Source organism: Eulemur rufifrons, chromosome 8 (genome assembly GCF_041146395.1).
Source record: "Eulemur rufifrons isolate Redbay chromosome 8, OSU_ERuf_1, whole genome shotgun sequence".
Classification (NCBI taxonomy): domain Eukaryota; kingdom Metazoa; phylum Chordata; class Mammalia; order Primates; family Lemuridae; genus Eulemur; species Eulemur rufifrons.
In genome coordinates, this window is record NC_090990.1 from 9,910,722 (window position 1) to 9,937,521 (window position 26,800).

The 26,800-nt window shown below is 60.1% G+C and overlaps 1 protein-coding gene across 4 annotated transcripts in view; it reads right to left on the reverse strand.

Moving 5' to 3' along the window:
- Nucleotides 1-4,346: 4,346 nt before the first annotated feature.
- EPHA2 (EPH receptor A2) overlaps nt 4,347-26,800 on the reverse strand; it is a 36,346-nt gene continuing 13,892 nt past the window's right edge. For 2 of the 4 annotated variants that reach the window (XM_069479392.1, XM_069479390.1), the window contains 15 exons: nt 24,534-25,203; nt 15,887-16,042; nt 15,459-15,791; nt 14,532-14,647; nt 13,977-14,130; nt 13,419-13,518; nt 12,890-12,945; nt 12,493-12,618; nt 12,199-12,387; nt 11,989-12,050; nt 11,668-11,877; nt 11,327-11,476; nt 10,418-10,611; nt 9,675-9,830; nt 4,347-5,326 (listed from right to left, as the gene is read on the reverse strand). In XM_069479392.1, the coding sequence (XP_069335493.1) occupies nt 5,221-5,326; nt 9,675-9,830; nt 10,418-10,611; nt 11,327-11,476; nt 11,668-11,877; nt 11,989-12,050; nt 12,199-12,387; nt 12,493-12,618; nt 12,890-12,945; nt 13,419-13,518; nt 13,977-14,130; nt 14,532-14,647; nt 15,459-15,791; nt 15,887-16,042; nt 24,534-25,194 (2,769 nt within the window). In that variant the 5' untranslated portion in view covers nt 25,195-25,203 and the 3' untranslated portion in view covers nt 4,347-5,220. The remainder of the gene's footprint in view (nt 5,327-9,674; nt 9,831-10,417; nt 10,612-11,326; nt 11,477-11,667; nt 11,878-11,988; nt 12,051-12,198; nt 12,388-12,492; nt 12,619-12,889; nt 12,946-13,418; nt 13,519-13,976; nt 14,131-14,531; nt 14,648-15,458; nt 15,792-15,886; nt 16,043-24,533; nt 25,204-26,800) is intronic. The other 2 variants (XM_069479391.1, XM_069479394.1) reach the window with 1 other exon arrangement.

A 26,800-nucleotide genomic window follows, 5' to 3' on the forward strand; every position in this document is an offset into this window, starting at 1 on the left:
TTCCACGGGCAGAAATAACGGGGGAGATGCGTGTGGGGACGGGCGAGGGCTCAGACGGAGAACGGAGGCCCAGTCTGGGGAGCCTGGATTGAGTCAGGGTACAGGGAAGGGTGCGGGGCTTGGGGGCGGTGTGTCAGGCCTGATCCTAGGGGAGGACCCTCCGCCCGGCAGGAGACCTGGTCGGGCAGCCGCTGGGCCCTGCCAGACCAGTGTGGAAACTGTATCGGGTCCGTCAGGCCGTGAGGCCACTGGGGAATGTGATGAGGCTGCTGAAATGGGGACCGGGCCCAGCGGGAGGAAGGGGGCCCCCTCCCCCGGCAGGGGGGGGATGTGGCTGCAGCTTCCCAGAAACCGGGTCTGGTTCTGCCGACAGAGACCGGCTGACAAGGTTTGGATTGGAAAGCCAGACCCAGAGGGCTGGAGCCCGGCCTGCTCCCAGCCGCCTGGGGAGAGGGCGCCGGCCTGTGTGGGGGCAGGGTCCGCCCCCCAGCCAGGACGCTCTGCCTCCAGCCGCCTCGCTACAGATGGACAAACTGAGCCCCAGCGACAGCGAGGGACATGCCCAGGGCACTCAGCCAAGTCAGGGTCTCTCCGCTGCTTCCTGAGACGAACCCCTACAGTCCCCAAGAGTCACTCAGCAGTAGGCAGTGGGATGAGCCGGCCCCTGTCTCAGATCCCACTCTGTCACCTCCGGCTGTGGGCCCTGCCTCTGATTACTGCAGCCTCACTGAGCCTCGGGGTCCCCATCTGTGAAATGGGGATAAGCCCACGCACAAGGGGTCCTTCAATAAGACAGTGTGGGCCTCGGGCTTGGCATGGTCCCTGACACATAGTAGGTCTTCGGACATGCTTGGTTGCTCCCCCTCCCCTGCTGCATGTTCCTCCCGGCCAGAGAGTGGGCGCTAGGACCCTCCGTGAGGCACTTACCACCGTACCCACGTCTGGCTCCCCTGGGCCCTCAGGTCCCCAAAGCCCAGCCCCTGTCCCCCTCATTCCTTTATTCAACAAACACTTATTGAGGGCTCGCTGGATGCCAGACACTGTTCTGAGCAGGGGCCATCGGGGCAGGACGCGCATCGTGGCCAAAGGTGCAGCAAGCCGGGCCAAGGACTCCAGGCCTCAGGAGCACACTCATCCACCCTCTGTTCTAGCAGAATCCCTTGTGCACCAGGCCCCAGCCCAGGCCCCAGGCCACAGCTGGAGCTGAGGGGGTGTGAGTGGGGAGGAGGGGCCGAGGGCTTGCCGTTTTCTAGGATTTGCTAACGAGTTAGAAATCTCAGCCTGGTGCCGCACACTGTTTTAACTTGCTGCCTTCCCTCCTTCAGGGCTTCGCTGGGTGCATTGAAGGGCCGCCGAGTCCCCTGCAGCTGAGAGCCCAGAGAGGGCAGCAGGCCCACGTCCCAGCTGAGAAGATTGATGTCAGAGATGAAAGTTCTGCTTGGAGTGGGAGCAAGTGGTGTCATCGGGCTGCTCATGGCGTGACAGCAGAGGGCTGGGTGGTATTGGAGGCAAAGGAGGTTTGTCCTAGTCACAGGGGGCCCAAGTGTTGGAGGGGAGACTCAGACCCCACCCTCAGAGGTCTGGAGATCAGGAGAGGGCCAGGCTCTCCTGGAACACTTTCCCCTTACCTGGTTGGACTCCCACTTGGACTTGGGCCTCAGCTGTATGGCTCCTCCTCCAGGAAGCCTGCCCGGGTCTTCCAGGCTGGGTCAGGTTCCCCACTCTGGCTCCTGTAACACCCAGCTCTGTCCTGTCCTGTCCTAGCCTGGGTCCCATGCTATCACCCCTGCCACCCCCACCAGACTGAGAGCTCCATGAAGGCAGGGAGGGGCAGTGTCCATCTCCACGGCCCAGGGCCCCGCCTGGCACAGAACAGGAAACCACCCCTGAGGGAAGGGACAGAGCAATGAACCATCTGGGTACCTGGGGCGTGGGGCACTGTGGCATTTGGGGACCGTGGGCAGGTTATAACACCTCCGTTTCCCCAGAACCAGAGCTTCTCAGACCTTATCTAGGGAGGCGGCCGTGACGGCAGAGGAGCGACAGTGGCTCTGTAAGTTACACAACCCCTCACTCAGCGTTCAGACCTGTAGGATGGGAGACTAACAGCGCCCACCTGGAAGGATTAAGTGAGTACACAGGCAAAGCACCCAGAACGGGGGGTGGTGCCCAGCGAGCCTTGTGTCAGTGCTTGCTGACGCCCGATCTTGGATTCCAGCTGCATGTCCCGTGCTCTGGGCTGGTGGTTTTGTTCTCTCACTGATGATAGACTTTGATCACTTGCTTACGGTGGAGTCTGCCAGGTTTCTCCTCTGTAAAGTTACCTTTTCTTTTTTCTTTTTAACCCTTTCTATACTTCCACACCTCCTTTCTTCGGAGGGGTGACCAGTCCACGCTCAAGGTGGCAAGAAAAGTCAGTGTCACCTACTGGGCAGGGAGAATCCACAGGAATTACTTGGAATTCAGCGGTCAGGAAGATTTGTCTAGTTTTCCTCATTTATGTATTTGTTTATTTACATCAGCATGGACTCGGGTGTGTTTTATACTTTGGATCATGGTCTAATCCCGGGTTATTTGTTGTGTTGCCCAACCTCTTCCAGCTTTGGCCGCTGGGAGCCCTTGCAGGTGGGCTCCTGTGTCTGTCTGACACAGCCCCGCCTGTTAATTTTTCGAGCGCCTCCTTACTCTCTGACATTACAAGATGCTCATCTTGTATGTTCCCTGCCTCAGCCCTAGAATCGGCCATTTCTCTAAAGAGCTCTGGTCCCTTTTATTGGGGAATGGTTTTTAGGAACCAGGACCTAAAGGGCTTGGGCTGGGTGAGCGTCTTGCTACACAGGTGGCACTGCATCTAGGCCCTCTAGGAGACAGATCCGGGTTTGCTTTAATTTGAAAATAAAGTGTCCCCTCCTGCCAGTTGTGGGGTCCATTGGAGACTGCAGACAGCTGCCCACTGGCCTTCGAGCACCGGACCCCCGTCTATGGCCCACCGGCCTGTGCAACCTCACAAGCCCGTGCAACCTCACATGCCCAGGAGGCCCAGCGCTAACAGGAGGAAGGGCCGGCAGGTGCGCCCTCACCTCCCCCAACCTCAGCCCCAGCAGACACAGGTGCCTCTCACTGCTGCTCAGGGGGCCTGGGCGGGACCCAGAGGGAGCCAGCTCTCCTGCAGCAGCAGGGGCGGGGGGCAGGGCAGGCCAGCCTGGAGTCCCCAGGGTGAGCTGGCGCCTTTCTGCCTTCGCCAGCGTCTCCCTTCCATCTCGCCACAGCTCCAGGCTGGGATCAGGAGGCCCGAATTCCCGGCCTGCCTCTACCAGTGACAACAATCACGCCACGCCCTGCTTAAACCTTCAGTGGCTCCCTATTTCCCGCAACTTAAAATCCCCACTCCTGGTCCTGCCTTACAAGGCCCTGGAGACCTCTCCAGCAAACCACGTCACGCCTTAGTAACACCAAATTGCTTGTGGTTCCCTTGCACAACCATGTGGTTTCACACCCCCGCATCCCACTCTACCTGCATGGGCCCCTCCCGCTGCTTCAGTGGTTAATTCCTGCTAGTCCCTGAGGTCTCAGCTCTGGGTCACCTCCAGGGATCCTTCCTCCTGGGCCCCAGATCGTCTCTGCTCACCTGGTTCAACGCCTTCCTAGCTCCCACTGTGAATGACTCTGACGTGACGTGCAGGGCAGCGAGCTGGTAGGGAAGGCTTGGGTGTGAAACTGGGACTCTGGCTTCCCTCCAGGCCTCTGTCGTGTGACTGGGCAACCGCTGCATATCTCCGAGCCTCCGTCTTCCTTATTTATGAGAGAAGCATCTCGGGATTCCCAGCCCCGCTTTCAATTCTGGCCTCTGCCCCTAACGCGCTGTGTGGCCTTGAGCAAGCCCAGTCACTGGGCTCAGCCTCAGTTTTCCTGTTCTGTAAAATGGGGCCACCCCAAAAACTCATAACACAGTGCTGAGGCTCCAACAAGCCAAAACCTGTAAAAAGCTTTTGTAAACCGCAGAGCCTTCCACGGATGGTTGAAGAATCTATTTTGACAGCTCCGTGGGGTCACGTGGGAGGGAGGCTGGTGGCTACCCTCGCTGTTCTCCTGCCTCCAGCCCTCCAGGAGCACTGAGATCAAAGGTGATCGAGGCCTGCTGCCCACAGAGGCTGGGCTTGGTGGGGCCTGTCCCCTGGACCCCTGCCCATCTCCCACCCGCCCCTGCTTCCAGGGTTACACGATGCGTCTGCCTTGCGCAAGGAGCTCTGTTTAAACACTCAGGGGCCAGGGGCACTCTCCACCCCCGACTACCAGCCCGGAGGCCTCTCAGACCCCACTGTTGCTCCCAAGATCGAAAGCCAAGATCAGTCTGAACCATCTGCCACTTTATTCAAGAGCAGAAATAAGTCATTTTCTAACAATAAATATAAAAAAAAATAATAATAAATTAAGGCTTGAAAAAAAATACCCCAAAACAAAATCATTAACACTGATCGAGAGATGGGGCGAACTGGGGAATGGGCAGGGACCTTCTGCAGCACCGGCCCCCCGCACCCCTGCCCCCAGCCTAGGAATGTCTGACACAGGCTGTCCTCTGCCCCCAGCCCTGGCAGGGCCCCCCGCCACACACACATTCTCTCCACAAAGTATAAAAGATACATTAAAAAAAACCTCAGCACAACCAAGCGTCCTGCGAGGGCCCCAGGAAAGCAACAGTTCGGCCAGTTAAGGGCCAGTTAGGGCTGAGGACGGGGCCGGGGGTCTGAGGAAGGCACTAGAGAGGGACGAGGACCACTTTGGGTCTCACCCAGTCAGGTTCAAGGTCTGTCCTCTTAGAGCGAGGGGTGGGGCTTCAGGTACCCTGTGCACGGGCCCTGGGCCAAGCCCCCTTCTCCCGGATGGCCTCTCGCGGGAGAAAGCGAAGGGAGGTCACTTTGGAAAAGTCCTGTGTGTCTGTCCCAAGGCCTTGGTGGGGCTTCTGCCCCAGAGTTGCTGGGAACGTGGCGTGACCGCTAAGTGCTGGCCGCTGTCCTTCATGGGCCAAGAGGGCCCGGCCCGGGCTCCCTGAGCGTCTCCTCAGTTCAGTCCAGGGTGTGGTCCAAGACCCCCCAGCGGAGGCCTCAGGGGGCGTCAAGAGGGAAATAAATAAGGTCCCTGGTGGCCCAGTGCGGCGCTGGCAGGAAGGCCACGCTGTTTCTTCAAGTATTCTCGGCGGAGGGGCGCGAGGCCCTGCCGGGCTCAGATGGGGATGCCCACGGTGTTCACCTGGTCCCTGAGCCCCAGCAGGCTGTAGGCGATGCGCTTCTGGTGGCCGGGCAGCCGCACTCCGATCCTCTTGATGTCGCTGCGGGTGGGGAGGGACAGTGGCAGAGTCAGGGTTGGGGGGCAGTGGCCAGGCGTGAGGGGCAGCCAGGGGAGGGAGCAGAGGGGGCCTTGGGGACCTGCAGAGTAAGGGAGGGGAGCCACATGCTAAGCCGGCTTGCCATTGACAGAGCCAGGAAAATGATAGGAGCCCTGGCTCCATGAGAAGCTTCTGATGTTCTTAAATCAAATCTTTGCAGTTATCTGTGAGGCAGGTGTTCTTTTCACCCCCATTTTGCACATTAGAGAACTGAGGCTCAGAGAGGTAAAGTGATTTGCCCAAGGTCACACAGCCAGGAGGTGGAAGAGCTGGGAATCATGCCCCACCCCCAGTCTGTCCCTTATGCCCCCCAGCCAAGGTCTCCTCCCCACCGATCCAGGGACCCTCTAGGGGCATCACTCAAAGCCCTTCGGCCCAAGCCCTCTTCTCATCCCTTGCCTGGTTTCACTCTCACTCCCTCCAAGCTCCCAGGGTGGGTAGCTGGGGAGACCTGTCAAGGATTAACACTCCGCAAATCTCTATGGGAGGAGCTTGCCACCAGATGCAGGGACCAGGGATGGGTCACCTGAGGCAGCTGTCTCCCCTTGTGGGAACCTCAATTTCCTCACAGGTAAAATGAGACAGGGTAGCCGATGGAGGCTGGGAGGCCTCAGAAACCAGCAGCCGAGGGGGAAGGCGGCATCGGTACCAGACAGAGACGTGCCCAGGAGCCCGCGGCCCTCCTCGCCCGCCCCGCGAGTGCAGCCCCCGCCCCCCAGGCTCTCCTGCTCCAGGCCCCTCAGCCCCTCATAAAACCACTCTGCTCCCAAGAACCCACGAGCAGGGTATTTATTGCTCCCCTTGGGAGTTTTCCTCCTCCACCACCCTCACCCACCGGCCCAGACCCATGAAAACACCTCGGTTTTTATGGGCCGTCTCTTGGCTGTAAGTGGAGCTAATTACATGGTGCCAGCTCCCGTGTGCAACTCTGGAGACATGACTTTCCCACAGGCCCGGGGAGCCCGTGGCAGCAGGGAACTGCCGAGCAGGGAAGGGCAGGCCCAGGTGAGCGGGGGGCGGGGCGACTCCGGACCCCCAGGAGGGGCTGGCCGCTCCCACGGCAGCAGGAGAGCCGGGAGCTGGACACATGGGAGAACTTCCTAAGCTACCACCCAAGTGACCTTTCTAACTACACAGCTGGGGTGTTGACAGAGCAGCAGTGTTGCCCCCACACGGAGTTGCAGATCGAGGCCCGGGTGTGTACTCAGGCCACCAAGGCAGGAGGCACTTACTGAACGGGCAGGATCCCAGCTCAACCCCAGACCCACTAAACTTGATGTTCCCAAGGCGGGGTGTCTGCATGTGATTGGGTCCCACAAGACCCCGACATAGGGTTTAAGAACCAGCGGGTTACGTGCACCCCAGGACAAGCGCTGAGACCTCAGTGCCTGGGCCCCTCCTCCCCAGCTCGCCCCCACCCCTCCCAGGGACCAGGGCGGGCCTGCACACAGCAGGTCCTCGGGGAGACTCTGATGAACGAATGAATGCATGCCACGGTGGGGATGAGCCATCGCCAGACTCCCCTCCCAGAGCGGAGGGGTTAATCTCGCGGGGTGGAGGCTGAGTTTGCTTCTGAGGCCTGTTTATGAGGCCAAAGTCCTGGAGTGAGTGGGAGGAGGCTGAATGCTAGTCCTGACCTCATGTCAAAGCTTGGGTGGTCAGGCCCTGTCTCTGTGCCTCAGTTTCTTTATGTGTAAACAGGAGGCTTCCATTCCATGCTTCCGAGCAGCCTGTCCCCGCCTCCTCCTCTTTTAACACGAAGCCCCCCAAACCTTCCCTCTCCTTCCTAAGCACCAACAGCAGCACACTGGGATGAGGGTCCCAGGCCAGCCAGGGCCTGTGGCCCACTGCAGACCATCCCAAGCTTGTTCTGGCCCCAGCCTCAGTTTCCCCTCAGGGATGCAGGGCAGTCACCCTCATCACATCCCCTCACAGGAGTGGGAACACAACACTGAAGCCCCCTTTGCACCATCCTGTCCTTCTCCTGCACTCACATGCCAGCCCTGGCCCCAGGAACCCATATACCCAGTGGGCACCTACTGTGTGCAGGCCCTGCGTGCAAGGAGAGGGAAGTGAGAAAGGGCTCTCGGGAGCCTCGCGTGTCGGATCATTCGTTCGCCCAGCAAACCTTCCTCTGGCGCCAAACCTGTGCTGGCATGCCAAACCACAGGGCCCATCCACCTGTGCCCTTGACCCCCACACGGGACGCTGCCGTCCTGACACTGGACAGGGCCTGGCATTGTGCTGGGCGTTTTTCTGGGGTGCGACATCCACCCTATCATTAGCTCCTCAAAAATATTTCAAACCACTAGTCTAGTGTTTCTAGAAACCCAAGTGACTCTGAGATAGCACGGTGAATGCTCAGGGTGGGAAGAGACGGTGGCTGTGGGACCACGGGGGAGCGGGGGCTAGTCCCTTGGGAGGGGTCAAAGAGGCCGGGAAGGGGCGGGGTGGGACGCGGAAGCCTAAATCCTGATCCCCTCGGGAAAGGGGTGGGGTCTCTGCCACCAGCTCCGAGCCTCCCGTTGGGATCCATGGCATGTGTAGACACAGGCTGAAGGTTTAAAAAATTGCCTTGAGATCCCATTTATTTGGAAAGAGTCGGAGGGGAAGGAGGCGGCAGTGGTGGTGTGAGTCACGCCAGTGGGCCAGGGAGGAGGAGGGAGCCCCGAATGACTTCCTGGCTTTATCCAGCCCCTTTCAAAACAACACACACTCCGGCGCGCACACAGCCTCCGTCCATCCCAGGCAGCCCTGTCCCTGCTCGTGGGAAAGGAATTGGCCAGGAGCACCCCGGGCTATTTCGGGAAGCCTCTGAGAACATGTGTTTCCTATAAGCAGTTCTCCCTGCCCTCGGCTCTGGCCACCAGAAGAGAAGCTGTGTCATCCTTGTGGGGAGCCCTGGAGGGGCAAGAGGGCTGGTCCAGGCTCCCAGGGAAAAGGAAGGAGCGAGGGAACCCCAGGATTTGCCCGTGGGCCACGGGAGGAAAGCGAGGGAGTGTAGGAAAAGAAGGGAGCAGTGCGGATTAAGCCCCTACTGCATACTAGGTGTGTTAATTGCATTGCACCCATGGGATCCCCGCAATGGGAAACGGAAACCAAGGCTCAAAGTTGGACCTAATGTGATCAATGTCACCTGCTAGGAAGTGGCAGATGTGGGACCTGACCCCAGGTGTGAATGCGGAGCCCACGCCTGTGACCCTGCCACGGACGGGCAGCAAGAGAGATCTGGGACCCATCTTCTCCCCACTCCATATCATGCCTCTGATTCCCACCGCCGGCTGTCCCCTGAGGGGCCGTGGCCTTGGCCCCAGGTCAGAAGCCCAGCCGGGCAGCTTCCAGAGGCCCCAGAGAACATTCACACACAGGCCCCAAATCCCAGAACTTCTGTGACCCAGAACCGGGGGAGGGCCCAGCTTGTCCCCTCCATGCATGTGGTTCCCAAAACCTCCCAGCCTGTTCCTGCCATGACCTTGGACCCTGCAAAAGCTGGGCTATTGGGATCCACCGCTATTTTTAGAGGGACAAAAGGCTAACTTTGGGACAAGATGAGGTGTCTCTGCCAAGGCTGTGCCGGAAAGGTCCCCATCCACGCTGGAGCTGGGAAGGACAGACGAGCTCCCACGGGGAAGCCTGACAAAGGGCCAAACCCAGGACCAGCAGGGGGCAAGCGGGACTTCTCGCAGGGCCGGATGGCAGGGCCGAGGGTCAACCCCAGGGAGAGAGGTGCCTGGGAGGGGCTGGCTGGGGACTCTCTCTTGGGACTCCTGGACAGGAACGCTGCTCCTACCGGCTGTGCGACCTCACCCAAGCCAGGTCACCCTCAGCCTCAGTTTCTGCACTAACGACCTTGACGTCCCCTGCGCTCTGGACCCTGACTGACCAGAGCTGGGATCCTACTCTGCCCACAGCGGCTACAGGACCCTGGGCAGGTTGCTGCACTGCTCTGCACCTGTTCCTCACCTGTCCAGCGGGGACATAAGAGGACCTGGCCTGCCGGGTTCTCACGAGGACTGATTCAAAGTGCTCGAGCACAGAGCCGGCACATGGTCGGCCCCGGATAAACGGTGGCTCCTGTCATGGTTACAGTGACTATTATTTCCCACTCTGGAAAGACACGCGGGAAGGGGAGGGAGCGCCCGGGACAGTGGGCGCCCAGAACTGCCGTTGCCAGCCTGGCTCTGCCCTTGCCTTCCCGGGCACCCCCTCTCCCGAGGAGAGAGAGACAGAGCAAAGCGGGGAGCTCCAGGAGGGTGGGTGGGGGCCGTGCTGGGTCGGGGGTTGGACTCACTCGTTGGTCATCTGCACCACCTTCTCGATGGCCGTGTAGCCGGCCGCCATGAAGTGCTCCGTGTACTGCTGCATCTTGATGGACTCCAGCCACTCGGACACCGTGCGGAAGGGCACCCCCTCCGAGCCGCTGGTGCTGGGCAGCCGGATGGACACCCTGCAACAGGAGCCAGGTGAGGGGCGGCGGCCCCCGACCCCCCGCGCCCTGAGCCTGCGGCTCCCTATCCTGGGCAATTCACTCGGCTGCCCTGCGCCTCAGTTTCTTCATGTGGGCAACGGGAAGGCCAAGTCAGGCAGGGCCCGGGGAGACGGGCTGGCAGGTCGGGAGCACTCGGTGCTGCCCCGCCGCTCCTACCAGCAAGACCACCACAACCACCCCCAAACCACGAAACGCTACCAGCACACACTCGGGGTCCTGGGGCCACAATCCCAGCCTGGCCACTTGCCAGCCACATAGGATGGAATGACCCTGTGTCTCAGTTTCCCCACCCACAAAACGGGGGTGTGGTTGTGGGCCCCACCTCGTAGGTTACTCAAATGAGTTAAAACACGTCAAGGGCAGAGCGCGGTGCCTGGCGCATCGACCACGTACGCTGGTCGCTTCCGTTAGGAGTCCCGAGGCCCGTATGGTCTGAGTAAAGCCCACGTGTGACCTCTGAGTGCCACCCCCGTCAGCTGCCCCTGGCTGGCCACGCTACCACATGGTAGAGGGGGGTCACTGAGGGCAGAGGGCGCAGAACTCACCGGGGGTCGAAGTCCGCCAGGGTCTTGAGGGAGTCGGGGGCGCGAATGAGCTTGTCCAGGATGCTGACGACGTCGGCGAACTTGGGGCGGCGGGCGCGCTCCTGCTGCCAGCACTGCATCATCAGCTGGTAGATGGCGGAGGGGCAGTCCATGGGCGTGGGGAGCCGGAAGCCGTCGTTGATGGCTTTCATCACCTGGGGGGCACGATGGTCAGGGGTGCCGTGGCAGGAGGCCACCGAGACCTCATGTAGCCAGGCCCCTGGGGGCCCAGCACATGGAGGTGGCAGGGGAGGGAAGGGAAACAGAAACATCCCAGAAGCAGACAGGATGGGCCTTTCTTGAGCCTGACACACAACCTTCAGGCCTGCCCAAAGGGCAAGTGCTCAGGGCTGTCCCCAGAGTTCCATGGAGAAAGGGACTCTTTACAGGGCACCCAAGTGACAGCCAAGTTCTGCACCCTGCCCCCAGCCTCCCTCCTGCCGCTCTGCCCCCTCCTCTTCGCCTGCAGCTGGCTACCTTATTGTATCCTTGGTCTCAGCAGAGATGTGACCTCCCCTGGGAAGCCTCCCAGGCCACCAGGCTGGCTGAGGCACCGGGCACACAGACACACACATACGTGCACATAGATGTACACACACGTGCACACGCGGTTACATATGTACACCCCACTCCTTGTTTCCTTGCCTTTGCACTGTCTAGGCTGTAAGCAGGGACTGGGGCCTGGGCCCCAGAACAAGGTCGGGCACATAGTAGGTCCTCAATAAACATTTACTGAATGAACCTGAGAATGGTCCCTACCAGGTGAAGATCAGACCTTAAAACACTTGTCTGCCCAGCCCTGGGGTTTGGGAATGAGTAAAGGGTTTAAGTTCAGGCCCAGGCAGGCCTGGGTAGGGCAAGGGGACCCACCTCGTGGTTCGACAGCTCCCAGTAGGGCCGCTCGCCGTACGTCATCACCTCCCACATGACAATGCCATAGCTCCACACGTCGCTGGCCGAGGTGAACTTTCGGTAGGAAATGGCCTCCGGGGCTGTCCAGCGGATGGGGATCTTGCCGCCCTGCAGGGGACCCAGGCCCAGTCACCACTGTCTCCTCCGGCTGGCCCCAGCACTGTCACAGCCAGGCCTCAGGGCCCCTCCTATGCTCCTACAGGTGTTCTTGCCTCCTGCGGTCCATGCCCAGGTGTGCAGGTGAGAGGACCCTGGGCAGGGTGAAGGCTGCTTCCCCCTCGAGCCCCTCCCCAACTCACACTGGTGGTGTAGGTGGCCTCAGGGTCGTCCTCCAGTACACGGGACAGGCCGAAGTCGGACACCTTGCAGACCAGGTTGCTGTTGACGAGGATGTTGCGGGCAGCCAGGTCACGGTGCACGTAGTTCATGTTGGCCAGGTACTTCATGCCGGCCGCGATGCCCCTCAGCATGCCCACCAGCTGCAGCACGCTGAACTCGCCGTCCTTCTCCTGCCAGGGCACAGACCCTCAGCCGCCAGTGGGCCCGAGCCCACCGGGGCACCCCTGGGCGTGCCGGCCCCGTATCCTGGCAGCCCCACCCACAACAGCCCAGGTCCTCACCCGAAGGAACTTGTCCAGGGCCCCGTTCTCCATGTATTCAGTGATGATCATCATAGGCTTGTCTGTGGGAGGATGACAGGTGAGAGGGAGGCAGGCCCAGGTGTGCGGGAGAGGGGGGCACAGCCACGGACAGAGCCCTGCCAGGTGGCCCAGGCGGGCAGCCCCTCTCCACCCCAACGTGGTCAGGCCCAAGGGTCTCCCAGGACTCACATTTGGAGACGACGCCCTCCAGGCGGATGATGTTGTGGTGGCTAAACTGTCCCATGATGCTGGCCTCGCTGAGGAAGTCCACCCGCTGCTTCTCCGTGTAGCCGGCTTTCAGCGTCTTGATGGCCACGGGGATGTCCTTTTTCCCCGAGGACGTCTTCAGTGTACCCTTGTACACCTCCCCGAACTCTCCTGCGGGCAGGCCAGGTCAGGGGGGCGCCCCAGTCAGCCCGGGCGCCGGCACTCCCACCTGTAGGGCCCACCTCCTGCCTCCCCCAGCAGGTGCGCCAGCCTCACCTGCTCCGATCACCTTCTGCCGAGTGACACAGGACGGATGGATCTCGGTGGTGAACTTGAGCACAGCCTGGTTGGGGTCCTCATATGTGTGGGGGTCCACATACGTCTTCAGGGGCTTTAGTTGTTCTGGAAGAGGGAAAGAGTGGGGTCACAGCTCAGGAGGGGCCCCTGTGAGGGGTTGCCCTAGGGAAGGAGGAGGTCACATGACCAGGGACCTCAGGGACCAGGCAGGGGGGGCATGGACCCTCTCGCTCAGCCCCTTAGAGCTGCCCACGGAAGCCTCTAGGCCCACCCACAGCGCCCTGGGAATGCCCAGGCTGCCCCCACCTGCACCACTGCTAGGGAGGCCCTGGGGAAGCAGGGGCCGGCTGGGCCGGGAGCAGGGGCTGTACCTTACCCGACTTGGAGAAGTAAACGTCCTCCGAGGACTGGCGGGCTCGTAGCTTCTTCCTCCTGCAAGAACCCCGTGGGGAACCAACACACAGGGGGGTCAGCCAGGCCCGCTCTGGCCGAGGGAGCCCTGGGCCTGCTCTGGTCCTGAGGGTGGCTGGTGAGGGGACGGTGGGGCAGGGGCAACGAGGAAGTGGGCGAGCGAGGGCTCACTCCCGGGGATCTGCGCCCCATACGGCCCCTTATGGAGCTGTCCTGAGGGCTTCCTGCCTGCACGTTGCTTCCTGCCTGTCATGCCACTAATAACAAGAGCAGAGATAATGACCACCACGTCCCGAGCCCCCACTGCGTCCCAGGCATTCCACTAAACTCTCATTGTATCTTCCCGCTGTCCAGAGGCAGGGAGTGGACCAGACCAGAGGAGACTGCATTACGTTAGATCACTGCCAGCCCCACTGTGCAGATGAGGAAACTGAGGTTCCTGCGCTTCTGCGTCCCGCGTCAGCCCTCTGGAGCCCAGGGCGGCTCGGACGAACCTGCGGTGGATGAAGAAGCCGATTCCGGCCAGCACCAGGAGCAAGACGACACACACGGCCACCCCGCCGATCACCGCCATGTTGCTAGATCCTTCCAGGGCTGCGGGGGAGACCAGCGGATGACAAGGGAGCCCCCCAAATCATAGCAACACCCTCACTGCACCCAAGGCCCACCTTAGGGGCACCTGGGTCTCGACTACACGCTGGGCGCTTGCACTTGCGAAGGCTCACGAGGAAATTGATTCCCACTTCACGGCTGGACAGTGAGACCTGCCCAGAGGTCTCCCAGCAGGTGTTCCCAGGTGAATGGGACTCGGAGTGCTGGCCCTTTCTGTGATACGGATTTGAACGTGGGTCTGCCGCTGCCAGAGTCCCCATCCCTCCTCCACGTGACACTGCCGTGAATCCACATCCCCCGCCCTGCGCCCTCAGCCCCCGACCCTTCCCTCTGCCCAGGCTTGGGCCAGCCCACACATTTCTAAGTCCTTTAGTCCACTTCCTTCTCCCAGGATGTCTCAACCGCTCAGTTTCAAAAAGGACCCCGGTCCCCCGACTCACACAGCGTCTCGAACTCGTGCACCTTGCTGCCGGCCCCCTGGCCCTCCTGCGTCAGCGCCTGGACCTGGACCAGGTAAGTGGTGTCCGGAGCCAGGTCATCCAGGGTCACGGAGAAGCCCTCAGTGCGGCGCACGTTGTAGCTGTTGGAGTCCCCCTGTGGGTGGCGGGCGGGCAGAGGAGCAGGCGATGAGGAGAGCAGGCGGGGCCTCGGCTCGGCCACCCCGGCTAGCGAGACGGCTCACCTAAGTTGGCAAACTCGAGGCTCTCCTTACAGAGCAGGAAACTGAGGCTCAGAGGTGAAGTGACTCACTCAAGGGCAGCAAATGCATAAATGCATGATGACCCAGGACGCAAACCAAAGACCCTGCTCTTGTCCCCACCCTGACTGTGCCTTCCGAGGATCCAGAACCCAGTGTCGTCTCTCCTACACATCTCTGCCAGGCTGTAACTCCCTGGGAGACCCCAGGCCTCAGTTTCCCCCTCTGCAGAAGGGAGTGTGTTCAGACAGCTGTGTGGTGCCCAGCCCGCCCCACGCCCTGGCCCTCTGGGAGTCACCTTCTTGCGGTAGGTGACCTCGTACTTCCACACGCGGCTCTGCTGCAGTGGCGGGATGCTCCAGGCGACGCTCAGCGAGGTGGTGCTGCGGCCCTCCAGCCTCACCTTGGGGGGCTCTGGGAGGGACAGCCGGTCGGGGTGACAAGCAGACCCAGAGCCAGTCTCCCCACAACCCCGGCTCTGTAGACCCCAACCTGGGATCCTAAACTTCCAGCTCCAGAGTACAGAGCCCTGGGACCTCGCCCCGGCCCCGCCACAGTGGCTGGCACATCAGCGGTGCCCTCTGAGTATTACAGTTGCATAAATAATAGAAATAAGACAATAGCTGACTCTTGCCGAATCCCTCCTGTGGGCCAGGCCCTGTTCTAGGAGCCTGATATTTAATACTTCACATCTTCTCGATTATTGCCCCCACTTCCTAGGGCAGAAAACTAAGGCCCAGAGAGGTTAAGTAACTTACTTATGACCACAGTCACAGTGTTCAGAAGTGGCTCTAGAGAGTACACTATATATTTTTTTTGAGACACAGTCTTGCTCTGTCACCCCAGCTAGGGTGCAGGGGTGTCACCACAGCTCACAGCAACCTCAAACTCCTGGGCTCAAGCGATCCTCCTGCCTCAGCCTCCCCAGTAGCTGGGACTGCAGGCGCCACCACCATGCCTGGCTAATTTTTTCTATTTTTAGTGGAGACGGGGTCTCCTTCTTGCTCAGGCTGGTCTCGAATTTTTGGACTCAAGCAATCCTCCCACCTCGGCCCCTCAGAGTGTTCGGATTGCAGGCGTGAGCCACCGCGCCCGGCCCAGAGACTACGCTTTTAACAATGTGCTCTGCTGCCCATCTCTGAACACAGCCCAGCCCCGGTGGCTGTCCTCTTTAAGTCCTCCCTGGGCAGGCCACACAGGGCACAGACGCCATCCCGAGCCTCACCTGTCTGGTTGATGCTGACGCTGGCGGTGCGGAAGCTGCGGCTTGTCACCAGGCCCGAGACCCCGTTGCGGGCCTCTACGGTGAAGGTGTAGTTCATGTGCGGCTCCAGATCACTGACCGTCACGCTGGTGCGGGTCAGCGCGTGCGGTGGCTCTGAGTAGTGCACGCTGGCCTCACAGGGCCCGCACTCCCCGGACTCAGGCCAGCACTGTTCGCAGGTGACACTATAGATGATGTCTTCACGGCCCCCCTTGTCCTGGGGGGGTGTCCAGCGTAGCTCCACTTTGGCGCCCATGCCCACAGCCGTGAGGTAGTGCGGGGCAGAGGGAGGGCCTGCACAGAGGGCAGAGGTCAGTGCTCCGCTGGACCCAGGTGGCCCTGGACATGTCACCCTCGGTCACCCCTCCCTGACCCACGGCAAGACTCACGGGTGCAGGGCATCGACAGCGGGTCCTGAGGTGCCCGGAAGTAGCCTTCCTCACACTCGCAGGAGGTGGCACCCTCGGGGGACGGCAGCGTGTGGGCAGGGCACTCCAGGCAGGGACTCTCAGACGCCTCGAACTTAAAGAACCCAGGCGCGCAGGCTGGCGGGACAGACAGGACACAGGGACATCAGTTCAATCTGCTCCCACCTCGAGCCACTGTGCCACACCCTCCTGGGGGGACCCCCAGCCCCAGCAAGGAGCCCCCGTGCACCTGTTTCTCCCCGGGGAAATGTCTTGTGCTGAGAAAATGGGTGGCAAGCGGCAGCGTGCGCCGGGCGCCCGGGAAGCGCCTCACCCTCACGCTGCACGCCTTCGCTACACGCCTTCGCACCACTCCCGCTGCTCTCGCAAGACGCCCCACGCCCTGCGCCTGGCGTTCAAGGCCACGTCTCGCCTTCCAGCTTCCTAAGAAGCCTATCGCAGGCTGGCTCAGCACGCTGCCCGCCCGCCTATCGCCTCGAATCTGCGCAGACCAGCCTGTCGGGTCCCCATCTGGGTGGCTGTGAGCTGCCCAGGGCAATGGCTGCATCTCCTCGATGGTGTTTGTTTCGTGACTATCACCACCACTCCGATTCCCACCCGGCCTCTCCAGCTCAGGGTGCTACCCCTGCGGGTGCCCCCCCCATCCCCAGCAACCCGAGGACCCACCTGCCTTCCTGTTCCGGGGCTGGACGACAAGAAAGCAGGAAAGGCCAGGCCCCCAGCATTTTCTCTGGCTCTGCTTCCAGGGCCTAGTCATTTCCGCCGCTCACAAGGGCAGCCAGGATGTGGCTCTTCCTCCCCCAGTGGCCGGTCCCGTCCTGGCCGGCTGGGGCTCAGGCACCTGACTCTGGTGGGTGTCCGGTGGGAGGCACTCTTCCTCCCACCACCCTATCCTGCCTCTGCCCCAAGCCCCTTCCTGGACCCATAGGCAGGAAGCTGCCCAGACACAAGGCCCAATGTGCAGGGCTGTCCTGGGCTCGGGCAGCTACTAAACTGGTCAGGGTGGTGGGTCGGGGTCACCTATGGACCTCCCCCTACAACCTACCATTACCCCCTTTAGCTTATTCTGAGGAGAGAGTCCTCAGACACCTCCTACCTCAGTGCCACGCTCATCAAACACTCACTGATCCTCTACCCTGTGCCTGGCCCCATGCTGGGCCTGCACCAAGATGAATACGAAGGCTACAGACAAAGGTCAGGGAGCCGAGCATCTGACCAGGTCTATAACGAAGGGGTGGGAAAGAGACAAGGGGTGGAGAAGGGAAACAACCTTGGCCAGCAGTCTGAGGAGTCACAGAGAGGACATTTCAGCTGGGGTTTAGAGGCTGTGTAGGAGTTTAGCAGGGCAGAAATACTGGGAGAGGGAGTTAGGAGTGAGAAAGCACATGACTAATACAGAAAGCGCTAGTGGCTTTGTGGGCACAAATGTGGGGGAACAGCAGGCAACAAGGCAGTGGAGAAAGGCCTTGAATGCCAGGCCAAGAAGATGAGACTTTATCCGGGGGCAATGGAGAGCCACTGAAGGTCTGATGTAGGAAACAATGACAAAGTCAGATCTGCACTGTCAGGAAAAATTCTTGGACAAAGGCTGCCTGGACGCCAGGGGCAACCTGGCCCCTGGTAGTCTGAGGACAACACCCTCCAGGGAAGCCAATTTCAAGTGCCCTGGCCCAAGCAAACCTCTGACCCAAGCCAGGCCTGCTAACCCTCAGGACTGGAGTCTGGCGCCAAGACCCTCTTTGTCCAGGCCTGTGTGAGCAGAGGTGTGGAAAGGGACTGGGAGGCAGGGGACAAGGGCTCAAGGGACACCAGCTATGTTAAGGTCCTGGACAGTGACTTTCTGTTCATGACTCTGCTCACGGAGTCAGACTGCGAGCCTGTCCCTTCCCCGCCTTGACCCCAGGGCCACACAAACGGCCTCTCTCACCCCCTGGGCCCGTACTGCCTCGCCAGACCCCCCTCCCCACCCCGCACAGGCCCTGGGAGCTTGGGCACGCACCACACGGCAGGGAAGAGGGCACGTCCAGGGCCACGCAGGACAAAGGAGGACCAACTCCTGCTCTGTGCACAGCCTGGATCCCTAGTGACAGTGACTTTCGATAAGCAACTACCGTGTGCAGGGCCCAGGCCAAGCACTTGACACGCATTTAGTCCCCACAGTAAACCAGTCCTGCCAGGGAGCTATTAACACTCATTCCGCTTTGAATGCGGAGAAACGGACGCTCAGAGGCAAAGCAACTCGTCCAGGGTGTCTGAGTGACTGAGACAGGAAACCAAAACTTAAACTGAAGATGCCTCACTTTGAGCCTCTGTCCCTTCCCACCTCCGTGCTTAGCAGCACCTCAATTTAGAGCAAAGAGAAATCAGCGTTCTGAGACAAGCCTGAAGACAGACAATGAGTCCTGACCTGCTTCAACAGCCAGAAAATCCCAAGACGAATTTCAGAGCAGCTGGAGCGGTGTCTGCCCCACCCCCCAACACGGATCTTCCCAACCTGGGCACATTCGTGTCTGTGAGAAGGAAAGTGTAGATTCCAGCCCAGGGGGTTGGGTGGTCTCCCTCAAGCCCCAAATGTCTTTCAAGTCTCCCACTGTATTTAAGAATCCATGTGTATTTTGCATTCCTCCACATAGCATATCTGCTACAGTACAAAAATAGCTCTCTCCGCCCCCAAATCTTCAAGTAAAAACGAGGCTTTGGAAAGCTGGTCCAGGCTCAGCCTGGGGTTTCAATTCCCCCAAATGCCCGGACTTGCTGAGGGGCCTAAGCCCTGGGTAAGCGCTGGCTCCAGGTGGTCCAGGCCTGGCAGAGTTGGGGCGCTCAGGGGAGGCAGGTCCGGCCCCTGGAACCAGGGTCACGTCTGCCCAGCCCAGGCTCTCCGGCCGGGCAGGGGGCCTCAGCCCCTGCAGCTCAGGCTCGGGTGCACCGAAGGCTTTAGCCACCTGTAAACCCCCACAACGTGCCGACTCCCCACCATGTGGTTGTTCCCAAGCCCCTCAGCCCTGTACCAAGAGGAGGAAGTGGGGGAAGAGATGGGTTCTTTGGCCCCAGAGCCCGGGGGTGGCCTGCCTGCTGCCGCCAGGAAAGAGGGAATTTGGAGAGATTTCCGCTGCGGATGTGCCAGATAATACAGCGGGAGGCAGCCATCGACAGGGCAAGTGCTTGCCTGACGGGCTCTGCTGCCCCTCCTCCCACCACGGAGCCACTGGGGGCTGTCCCCGGGGCCCTGCCAGAGTTTGCAAGCGCTCAGGGGGCCTGGAGTTCATGAGTAAGACCCCAGCAAGCTCCTGTGTCTTCCTGACTTTCCCTGGTTGGGCTTCCCTGCGTTCTGGGCAGGCAAGTGGGGACAGGGGCCACACACACTCAAACACAGCCACACAGACCAAATACCCACTGTCCCTTAGCCAACCAGAAACTCCTATGCATCCTTCAATAACCCTCAAGCTCCTCTACACAGCCCTCCCAGACTGCCCAATTCCTGACCCCCCTTGGCCCCATCAGGGCATCTGTTACTCAATCTTATGTTTGCCAAATAGAAATGAGCACTTCCTACGTGTCTGGCACCACGCTGGGTGCTGGGACAGGACGGTGAGACAGATAAACACCGTTCAGCTCCAGGGGAATTCACAGCCCGGCTTTCAGGCTCCATTTGAAATTATTTCTGCACATATGAGGCTGGTAGTTCCTGGGGAGCAGGAACGGATCCAACTGAACTGTGCCCCAGCGCGGCTCAGGCATGAAGCAGGTAGGTGCCGAGCTGCCATTTGAGGAATGCACGGAAGGCAGGTGAATGAATGAGGGAGGGAGGGAGTGGAGGGCAAACCTACCAAGCGCACATTAAACATATGCTCCGGGGCCACAGAAGTGAGCAGCATTTCAGCGAGTAGGAAGGGCCCACGACCGGGACGCCCACCTGCCTGGCACAAGAGCCTGACTTTGGCACACCCGTGGCACACCTGTGGAGGGCTCTTCTGGGCCCAGGTGCCTGGCAGGCCCGGGCCACTCTGAGCAGGGGAACTGGGGCACAGTGGCTGCACCTAGGGCTGCACCCCGGTTTTTCCAGTTCCCGATGCCCGCCCCTCAGGTGGCAGCATGGGATGACTCAGGGACAGACGCCCTCTTTTGACGCAAGTCCAGCCCCTAGCAGAGCCCATCCGCCCCAGGCCCGGCCACCTCCCAGGTATCAAGAGGTCAAACAGCAATTCACCTGCGGCCAGTCACCTCCCTAAGCCCAGCCCAGCGACCGCAGGTACCACCTCAGCCCAGGGATGTGTGGACTGGACTGTGTCTCCCAGGCCTGACGGACAGCAGCGAACAGCAGCCTGTGAACTATTGACCCAGCAAATGAGGGGACTGATAACTCCCGCCCGCCTGGTGGTTCTTGCTCCACAGCAGGCCCTGTCGCCCCTGCAGAAGGGCGGCCCAGCGACGCTGCCAGCACCCTGCCCCTTTCACACACACCCTGGGGAATTATCTGAGGCACATTCCTCCACCAAGCTGCGATAAGCACGGTTCCCGCCAGCCCCCTCCTGCGCGCTCCCTAGCACCAGCCTTTTATCTTCTGTTTGCTTTCCCTGGCCTCCTTCCTTCCGTTCTGGGGACCCACTTACCTCCGGCAAGGGAGGGAGGGGCCGGCGCCCGGCAGAGCTGCCAGCACCTCAGTCTGCCCCCAGTGTGAGCTGAGGGCGGGGCAGGCAGGGCACAGAGGTCAGAGCCACCGCCCGGGGGTGCTGCCACTGTGGTCCCCCCCACCCAGCAAGACGGAGGAAGCACCACAGAAATTGGGCCCGGTGGCACTCCCCAGGGAGGGGACAAGCCTGAGAGCCCCAGTGAACAGCTCACAGGGCTCCCCCAGCCCGGGGTTTGGTCATGTCCTGACAAGGCAGGAAACCTGCCAGCAGCCCCTGCCACAGCCCAAGGCCACCCTGCCTAGAGACCACCTTAACCAGGGCCACCCCCTGCCCCGGGGACGCCTCCCCGTCAGCTCTGGACCCTGGGCTAGGCCATGCCAGCACTGGGCTCGGGATGCCAGCCCTGGGATCCCCTCCTTGCCACACATGTGAGTCACACGGTCAACAGCTTGCCAGGTTCTCAGATTGAGCCCCAGCAGAAAGTGACAGGAGGTAGACTCTGGGCACCAGGTCGGCAGGGTCCCTCAGAGACACTGGTCCAACCCACTTGCTTTATAGGTGAGGGGGTTGGGACCCAGCCGTCCGGACTTGCCAGGGTCACACAGCTTGTGGGTGGAAGGACACACACCAGGGACAACTGGGGACAGGACACTGCCCTCCTCAGGCCAGGTCCTGGTTCTTTTGGTCACTGGTCACTGTTTCTTCTCTGGGCCTCAGTTTCCTCATCTGTAAAATGGGGAAAAATCCTCATCCTCTCTGGGGTGTTTGTGAGGACTGAAGGAAACCCTGCTTATGAAACGTGTAGCATGGTGCCTGGAATGGGGTGTCCCTGTGACCTGGGGATAATGAAACTAGAGTAGGGAGGGGACATCCATAAGGAGCTGGGCCCCCGAGGGAGCAAGAGCCTCTTGGGAGGGAATTCCCAGCCCCCACAGCTCCCGCCTCCAGCTCTGGCCTCCCAGCTGCTGGGCCCAGCCTCTGGCCAAGGCCGCCGGCCACCTGCTCACCTGGCCAGCGATCCCCCGGCCGAGGCGCCAGCCGGGGCCCCGCCAGCTCAGCTGCCGATGCCAGCGCAGGAAGCAGAGACAAGCAGGGAGACAAAGCAGCCCCGGGGGGACGACGGTCAGCCTGAGTGACTCCACTGTCCCCGGGGCAGGCCCGGGGGGTGGGTGGGGAGCCAGAGGAGAACTGGCTCATTCCTGACATAGCTCACGGGAGCTCTCCGGGCAGCGTGCCCACCTGTCCAGCACAGCACCTGGGAGGTGCCTCCCTTCCGCTGCCCACTTAACTCTTTCCTGAGCTCCGGGCTTCCGAGGGAAAGAACCCTGAAGAGAAACGGACAAACTCTGGAAATAACCCGGACAAGGTGCTGGGTGACCTCAGGGTACCCCGGCCCCTCTCTGGGTTCAGTTTGTTATCAGTAGAAGCCCCAGTGGGAGAATCTGGGTCCCTGACAAACCCTGCACCTCCCTCCGGTTCTCCCTCAACATGCCCAGCAACGGTCTCCCACTCACCCCCACCTCCAACGGAGCCCAAAACACCCTGCAGCAGGACCTGCCATCCCAGGGCTGCCCAGAGAGCCCATCCCAGGGCCAGGAGCTGAGTCAGGGATTCCAAAGGAACTGGTCATTTCCCGCCCCATTTCCTGACCCATCCTGCAGCCTGGGCACCGCTGCATCCCCTGGATTCAAATCCCGATGCATGCTTGAGCCCAGGCGTTTGAGATTGCAGTCAGCTTAGATCACACCACTGCACTCCAGCCTGGGTGACAGAGTGACCCTGTCTCCAAAAAAAAAAAAAGAAGAAAGAAGAAGAAAAAATTCTGATGCAGCCGCATCCTAGTCGTGTGACTCCAGGCAAGCCTCTTCACCTCTCTGAACCTCAGTATCTTCGTCTATTAAATGAGATGGTAACAGTACCTGCCTTGAAGGAAAGTGCGGCGGATTCAGCAAGAGCCTCCGGATAAAGCACTTGCTTAGCTCAGTGCCCTGGGAAAGCACTTGTCCATGGCAGTGACTGTCATTATCTCTGTGAGCATCACGGTCAGGGACGCATGAAGACTGGCCAGGCTGGGGGTCCCAGCATCTCACACACCAGCGCCCAGCCACACTGAAAGGAATTTGGGTGGGGGTCCCAAGGAGGAAAACTCAGGGCAGTAAATGGGTGGCTGGCAATTGAGAGGGTCCCGCTAGCTAAGTCAGAAGTTTCAACCTCAGAAACTAGTCCCCCTGCTGGGCTGAGTCTTCCCAAGGGAGACTTCTCAGCCCTCTGCAGACAAAGCCTGCCAGAACCCTGACCCCCACCTCCAGAGGAGGGAAGGCTGCCCCCCTTCCTGGAGAGACCCCCCCATTCCAACCGTCCACTTATCTCTGCATGGCCTGAATCACCAGCCTGTGGAAAGTTTCAGCTGCCCCTCACCCCCACCCCCGCATTCTTGCGCGAGGATGTCATGTGGGAGGGGCCTGCTCGCCCCACTGGGCCGCCTCGGCCCCCCCTACCCCACAGTCATTGTCTGAAACTGGGAGTGTGTGTTCGAGGTCACCTAAAGCAGGGGCCACCTGGGGAAGGGGCTCACTCCACACAGGGAAGCTGGGGGGACAAAGGGGTGATGGGAAGGGTCAGAGCAGAGACCACACCACAGGCTTATGGCCAGGAAGGCTCTTCAGGAACATCTCATCCAGGGGTTTACAGACTGTGTTAAGCAAGGTTCTGAGGATTTGCTGTGGGAGACAAGTGGGGCCCATTGGCAAGGGCTTTGGGGTCCTCCAACACCTCAACCCTTCAAGGGTTGCAGGATCTGCAGCTAAAAACCAAGTGTAAAGTCTGCTGCTATAGCTGAATTTTCTCATTTCACTCACAGGAAACCTATGGCCAGAGAAGAGTTGGGATTCACCCAAGGTTGCCCGGCGGGTGTGTGCAACCGCAGAGACTAACCCTCCAATTTCTCAACACCCCGCTTATCTCAGCAAAGAAGCTCCCAGAGAGAGGGGATGAGCTGGCCTTCCAAAGGTCGGCCTGCATTCCACAAATGCCCTGCCCCACGGCCATTTCCAGAAAAAGTCACCCATTGAAAAATCCACGTTGTGGAGATTTCCGCTGCCACAGGCCCCGGCCGCACCAAGCCGCGGCCTCCTCAGCGTGAGCTCACCATGCCCAGGCCTCATTCCCAGCAAGAGTCTGATTTAATCGGCCCCTTTTCTGGGCTCAGTTTGTCATCAACAGAAGCCCCCATGGAAGAATCTGGACTGGTAAAGTGGGGCAGGCCCTATGCCTCCCTCCACCTCTCCCCCAATGCAGGCATTTTTCAAATGTCCCCCAAGTGATGCAAACCCCAGGTCCAATTCAATCACCACCATGTACAAAAGAGTCTGAGGCCCAGAGAGGTTAAGTGACTTGCCTAAGGGCACACAGTGAGCTAACACAAATGAAACAAGCTCCTGGGACTATACCATGTTTCCACAGTGCTGGTGCATGGTAGATACTCAGGACGCATCCGTGGGATGAATCAAAATAACAGCTACACTTAAAAGTACTACGTGTCAAGCACTGACCTAAGCATTTTGCAAGCATTAAGTCATTTGATTATCACTACCGCCCTATGAGACAGACGCTATGATCATCTTCATTTTACAGATGAGCAAACCCAGGCACAGAGAGGTTAAGGAAATAGCCTAAAGTCACACAGCTAAATGCAGAGCTGGGATTTGAATTCAGGCATTCTTGTTGTAGGGTCCTCAAGTTTAGCCTCCACACTGTACTGCTTCCCAGTTCACTTTTCTCAATGAATGAGGCGATCTAGTCATAAATAAGGAAACTGAAGCCCAGGAAGGCGCTATAATGTCCCTTCACAGAACCAGTGCATGTCAGAGCAGGGACGAGCTTACCAAAATCCCACAGTCCCAGAGCCGAGACTAGAACCCAGGAACGCGGCCTCCCACCCCAGGACCCCTTTCCTGCCACCTGGAACTGTCACTCACCCTGGCAGGTGTCCTCCACCTTCTCGTAGCCCGCCTGGCACAGGCACTGCCCGATGGGCACCAGCCACTCGCCATCCACTGCACAGTGCATGCGAGGCTCTTCCCCCGCCGGCGGCACCACCGCATGGTCCACGCAAGTGCCAGCCACGGTGGCCAGGGAGGGTGCGTCAGAGCCGGCGATGGTCTCAGGGAAGCGGGCCAGGCCCTGCAGCAGCTCGGGGCACTTCTTGTAGAAGACGCGGACGGAGAGCAGCGCCACGCAGGCGCCAATGTCCTGGAAGGCCAGGTAGAAGCCCTTGCGGGTGAGTGGCCCCACGGAGCGCTCCTCCACGTTCAGCTTCACGTGGCGCGCCTCGAAGTCACCGCTCACGGTGATCTCGTCGGGCGCGATGGTGTCAATCTTGGTGAACTGGCGCTTCTGGAAGTTGGTGCCGTAGTCCACGTCCGACTCAGCATAGTAGAGGTTGAAGGTCTCCTTGCAGGAGCTGGCACCACCGGGGAAGCTGTTGCAGTCGCGCACGGTGAACTTGAGCTCGATGAAGATGCGCTCGGCCTCGCCGCGGTACACCCAGTTGGTGCGGAGCCAGTTGTCCTGGTCACCAGACACCACGTTGCACACAGCGTACATGTAGATGGGCATGTCATTCATGATGTTCTGCATCAGGTCCCACTGTGTGGGGAAACCACAGGTTAGCGTGGGCAGGCGCCCCCGGGGTAAACTGAGGCCCAGGTGGCAGAGCAGGGCATCGGGAAGATGCATTCCAGTTCTTGCTCTCCCCATTCTACACAGAGGAAACTGAGGCCCAGAGAGGTGCAACTGAGGCAGGATCTGTCCCCTAGTCTTTCTGGCCCCCAAAGTCCGAACCTCAATATTAAAAAGGGATGGATGGAGTCTGGGGGCTCTATTCGACCTCAGCTGGGTCACCTAAGCTCTCTGAGCCTCAATGTCGCCATCTGTACAATGAGGGCAAGATCCCTTGCCTCATAGAATTGCTGTGAGGATAAATGACAGACTGTCTACAAATGCCGAGCACAGTGGTTGGCAGGAAGTAACAGCCATACGGCGGTGGTATTATTATTGTTATTATTCACTGTGCACATGAGTGTTGATACACCTGTGAGTGGCAGGGAAAGGGTTAAGTCAAAAACAGCTGATCCTCCAATATGCAGGATTTGGCTTTGGAACAGATCAACGTGGGTTCTTCCCTCGGAACACAGCTTGGCCTTCTCCGGAAAGACTTCCCAAGAGGGGCCATGGTTGGGCCAAGTGTCCCCCTCTGGCTCCCAGTCTCATGTCCCCAAAATCATAGCCCATGGCACAGGGGATGCCTACGTCTGGCTCCCACACTAGATTCTGAGCTCCTCGGGCAGGGACTGCATCTAGTTCGACTCTGTATCCCCAGGGCCTACCTGGAACAGAGCAGATGCTCAGGGAAGTATTTGCTGAATGAATGAACGAATGAAAGCAGAGGGGAGGAGGACAGAGGTCTGCGCTGCACGGTGTGGCATTGGCCAGGGCCCTGCATGCCCTTGGGCCTCAGTTTACCACACTGTATAATGACTGGGTTGGATTAGGTAATCTGTGTTCCCTCCCAGCTGGACATTCCAGCATCCTAGAAATCCGCTCAGAGCTATACTCCAGGCCTGCCCAGAGCTAGAGTGACCAGGGACAGGCACCTGGCTCACATAGATCTGGCCAGCTATGGGTTCCATTCCAAGTAGCCCCCTGGAGATACCAGGACAAAGTTGGCAAGGACCCATTGTACAGAGGGGGAAACTGAGCCCAGAGAGCAGCAGTATCTTCTCCAAGATCACACAGCAGACACACGCAGAGCTGGGGAAGGACCCCAGGGCCCTGCCCACCAGCCCTGGCCACAGCAGGGCAGTCGGAGGAGAGGAACCCTGGGTGGGAAAGAGCAGGACGGGAGCAACAGCTGGGCAGCGGGAGAGGGGCCCAGCAGGAAGGAACTTGATCAGGCCTCCCTGTGCCCTGTCTCTCCTTCACCCCTCACCTCCTGGGCTGAGACCTCAGGATGGGGGAGTCTTTAACCCCTTCCCTCCCAAGACGTGGCTGGAGGGAGCCAGAGGGTCCCTGTGACCACTGGCCCTTCTGGGGCACCGAGCCTCCCACTCTGCCAGGGACTCCAGCCCTCCCCACCTTCCCACCCGCAGCCAGCCCCAGGGGGAACCCTGGCTGAGCTGCTGGATCGAAGCCAGGCCCCACGCTCCCTGGGTCTCAGTTTCCCCATCCCCACAGGGGACCAGCC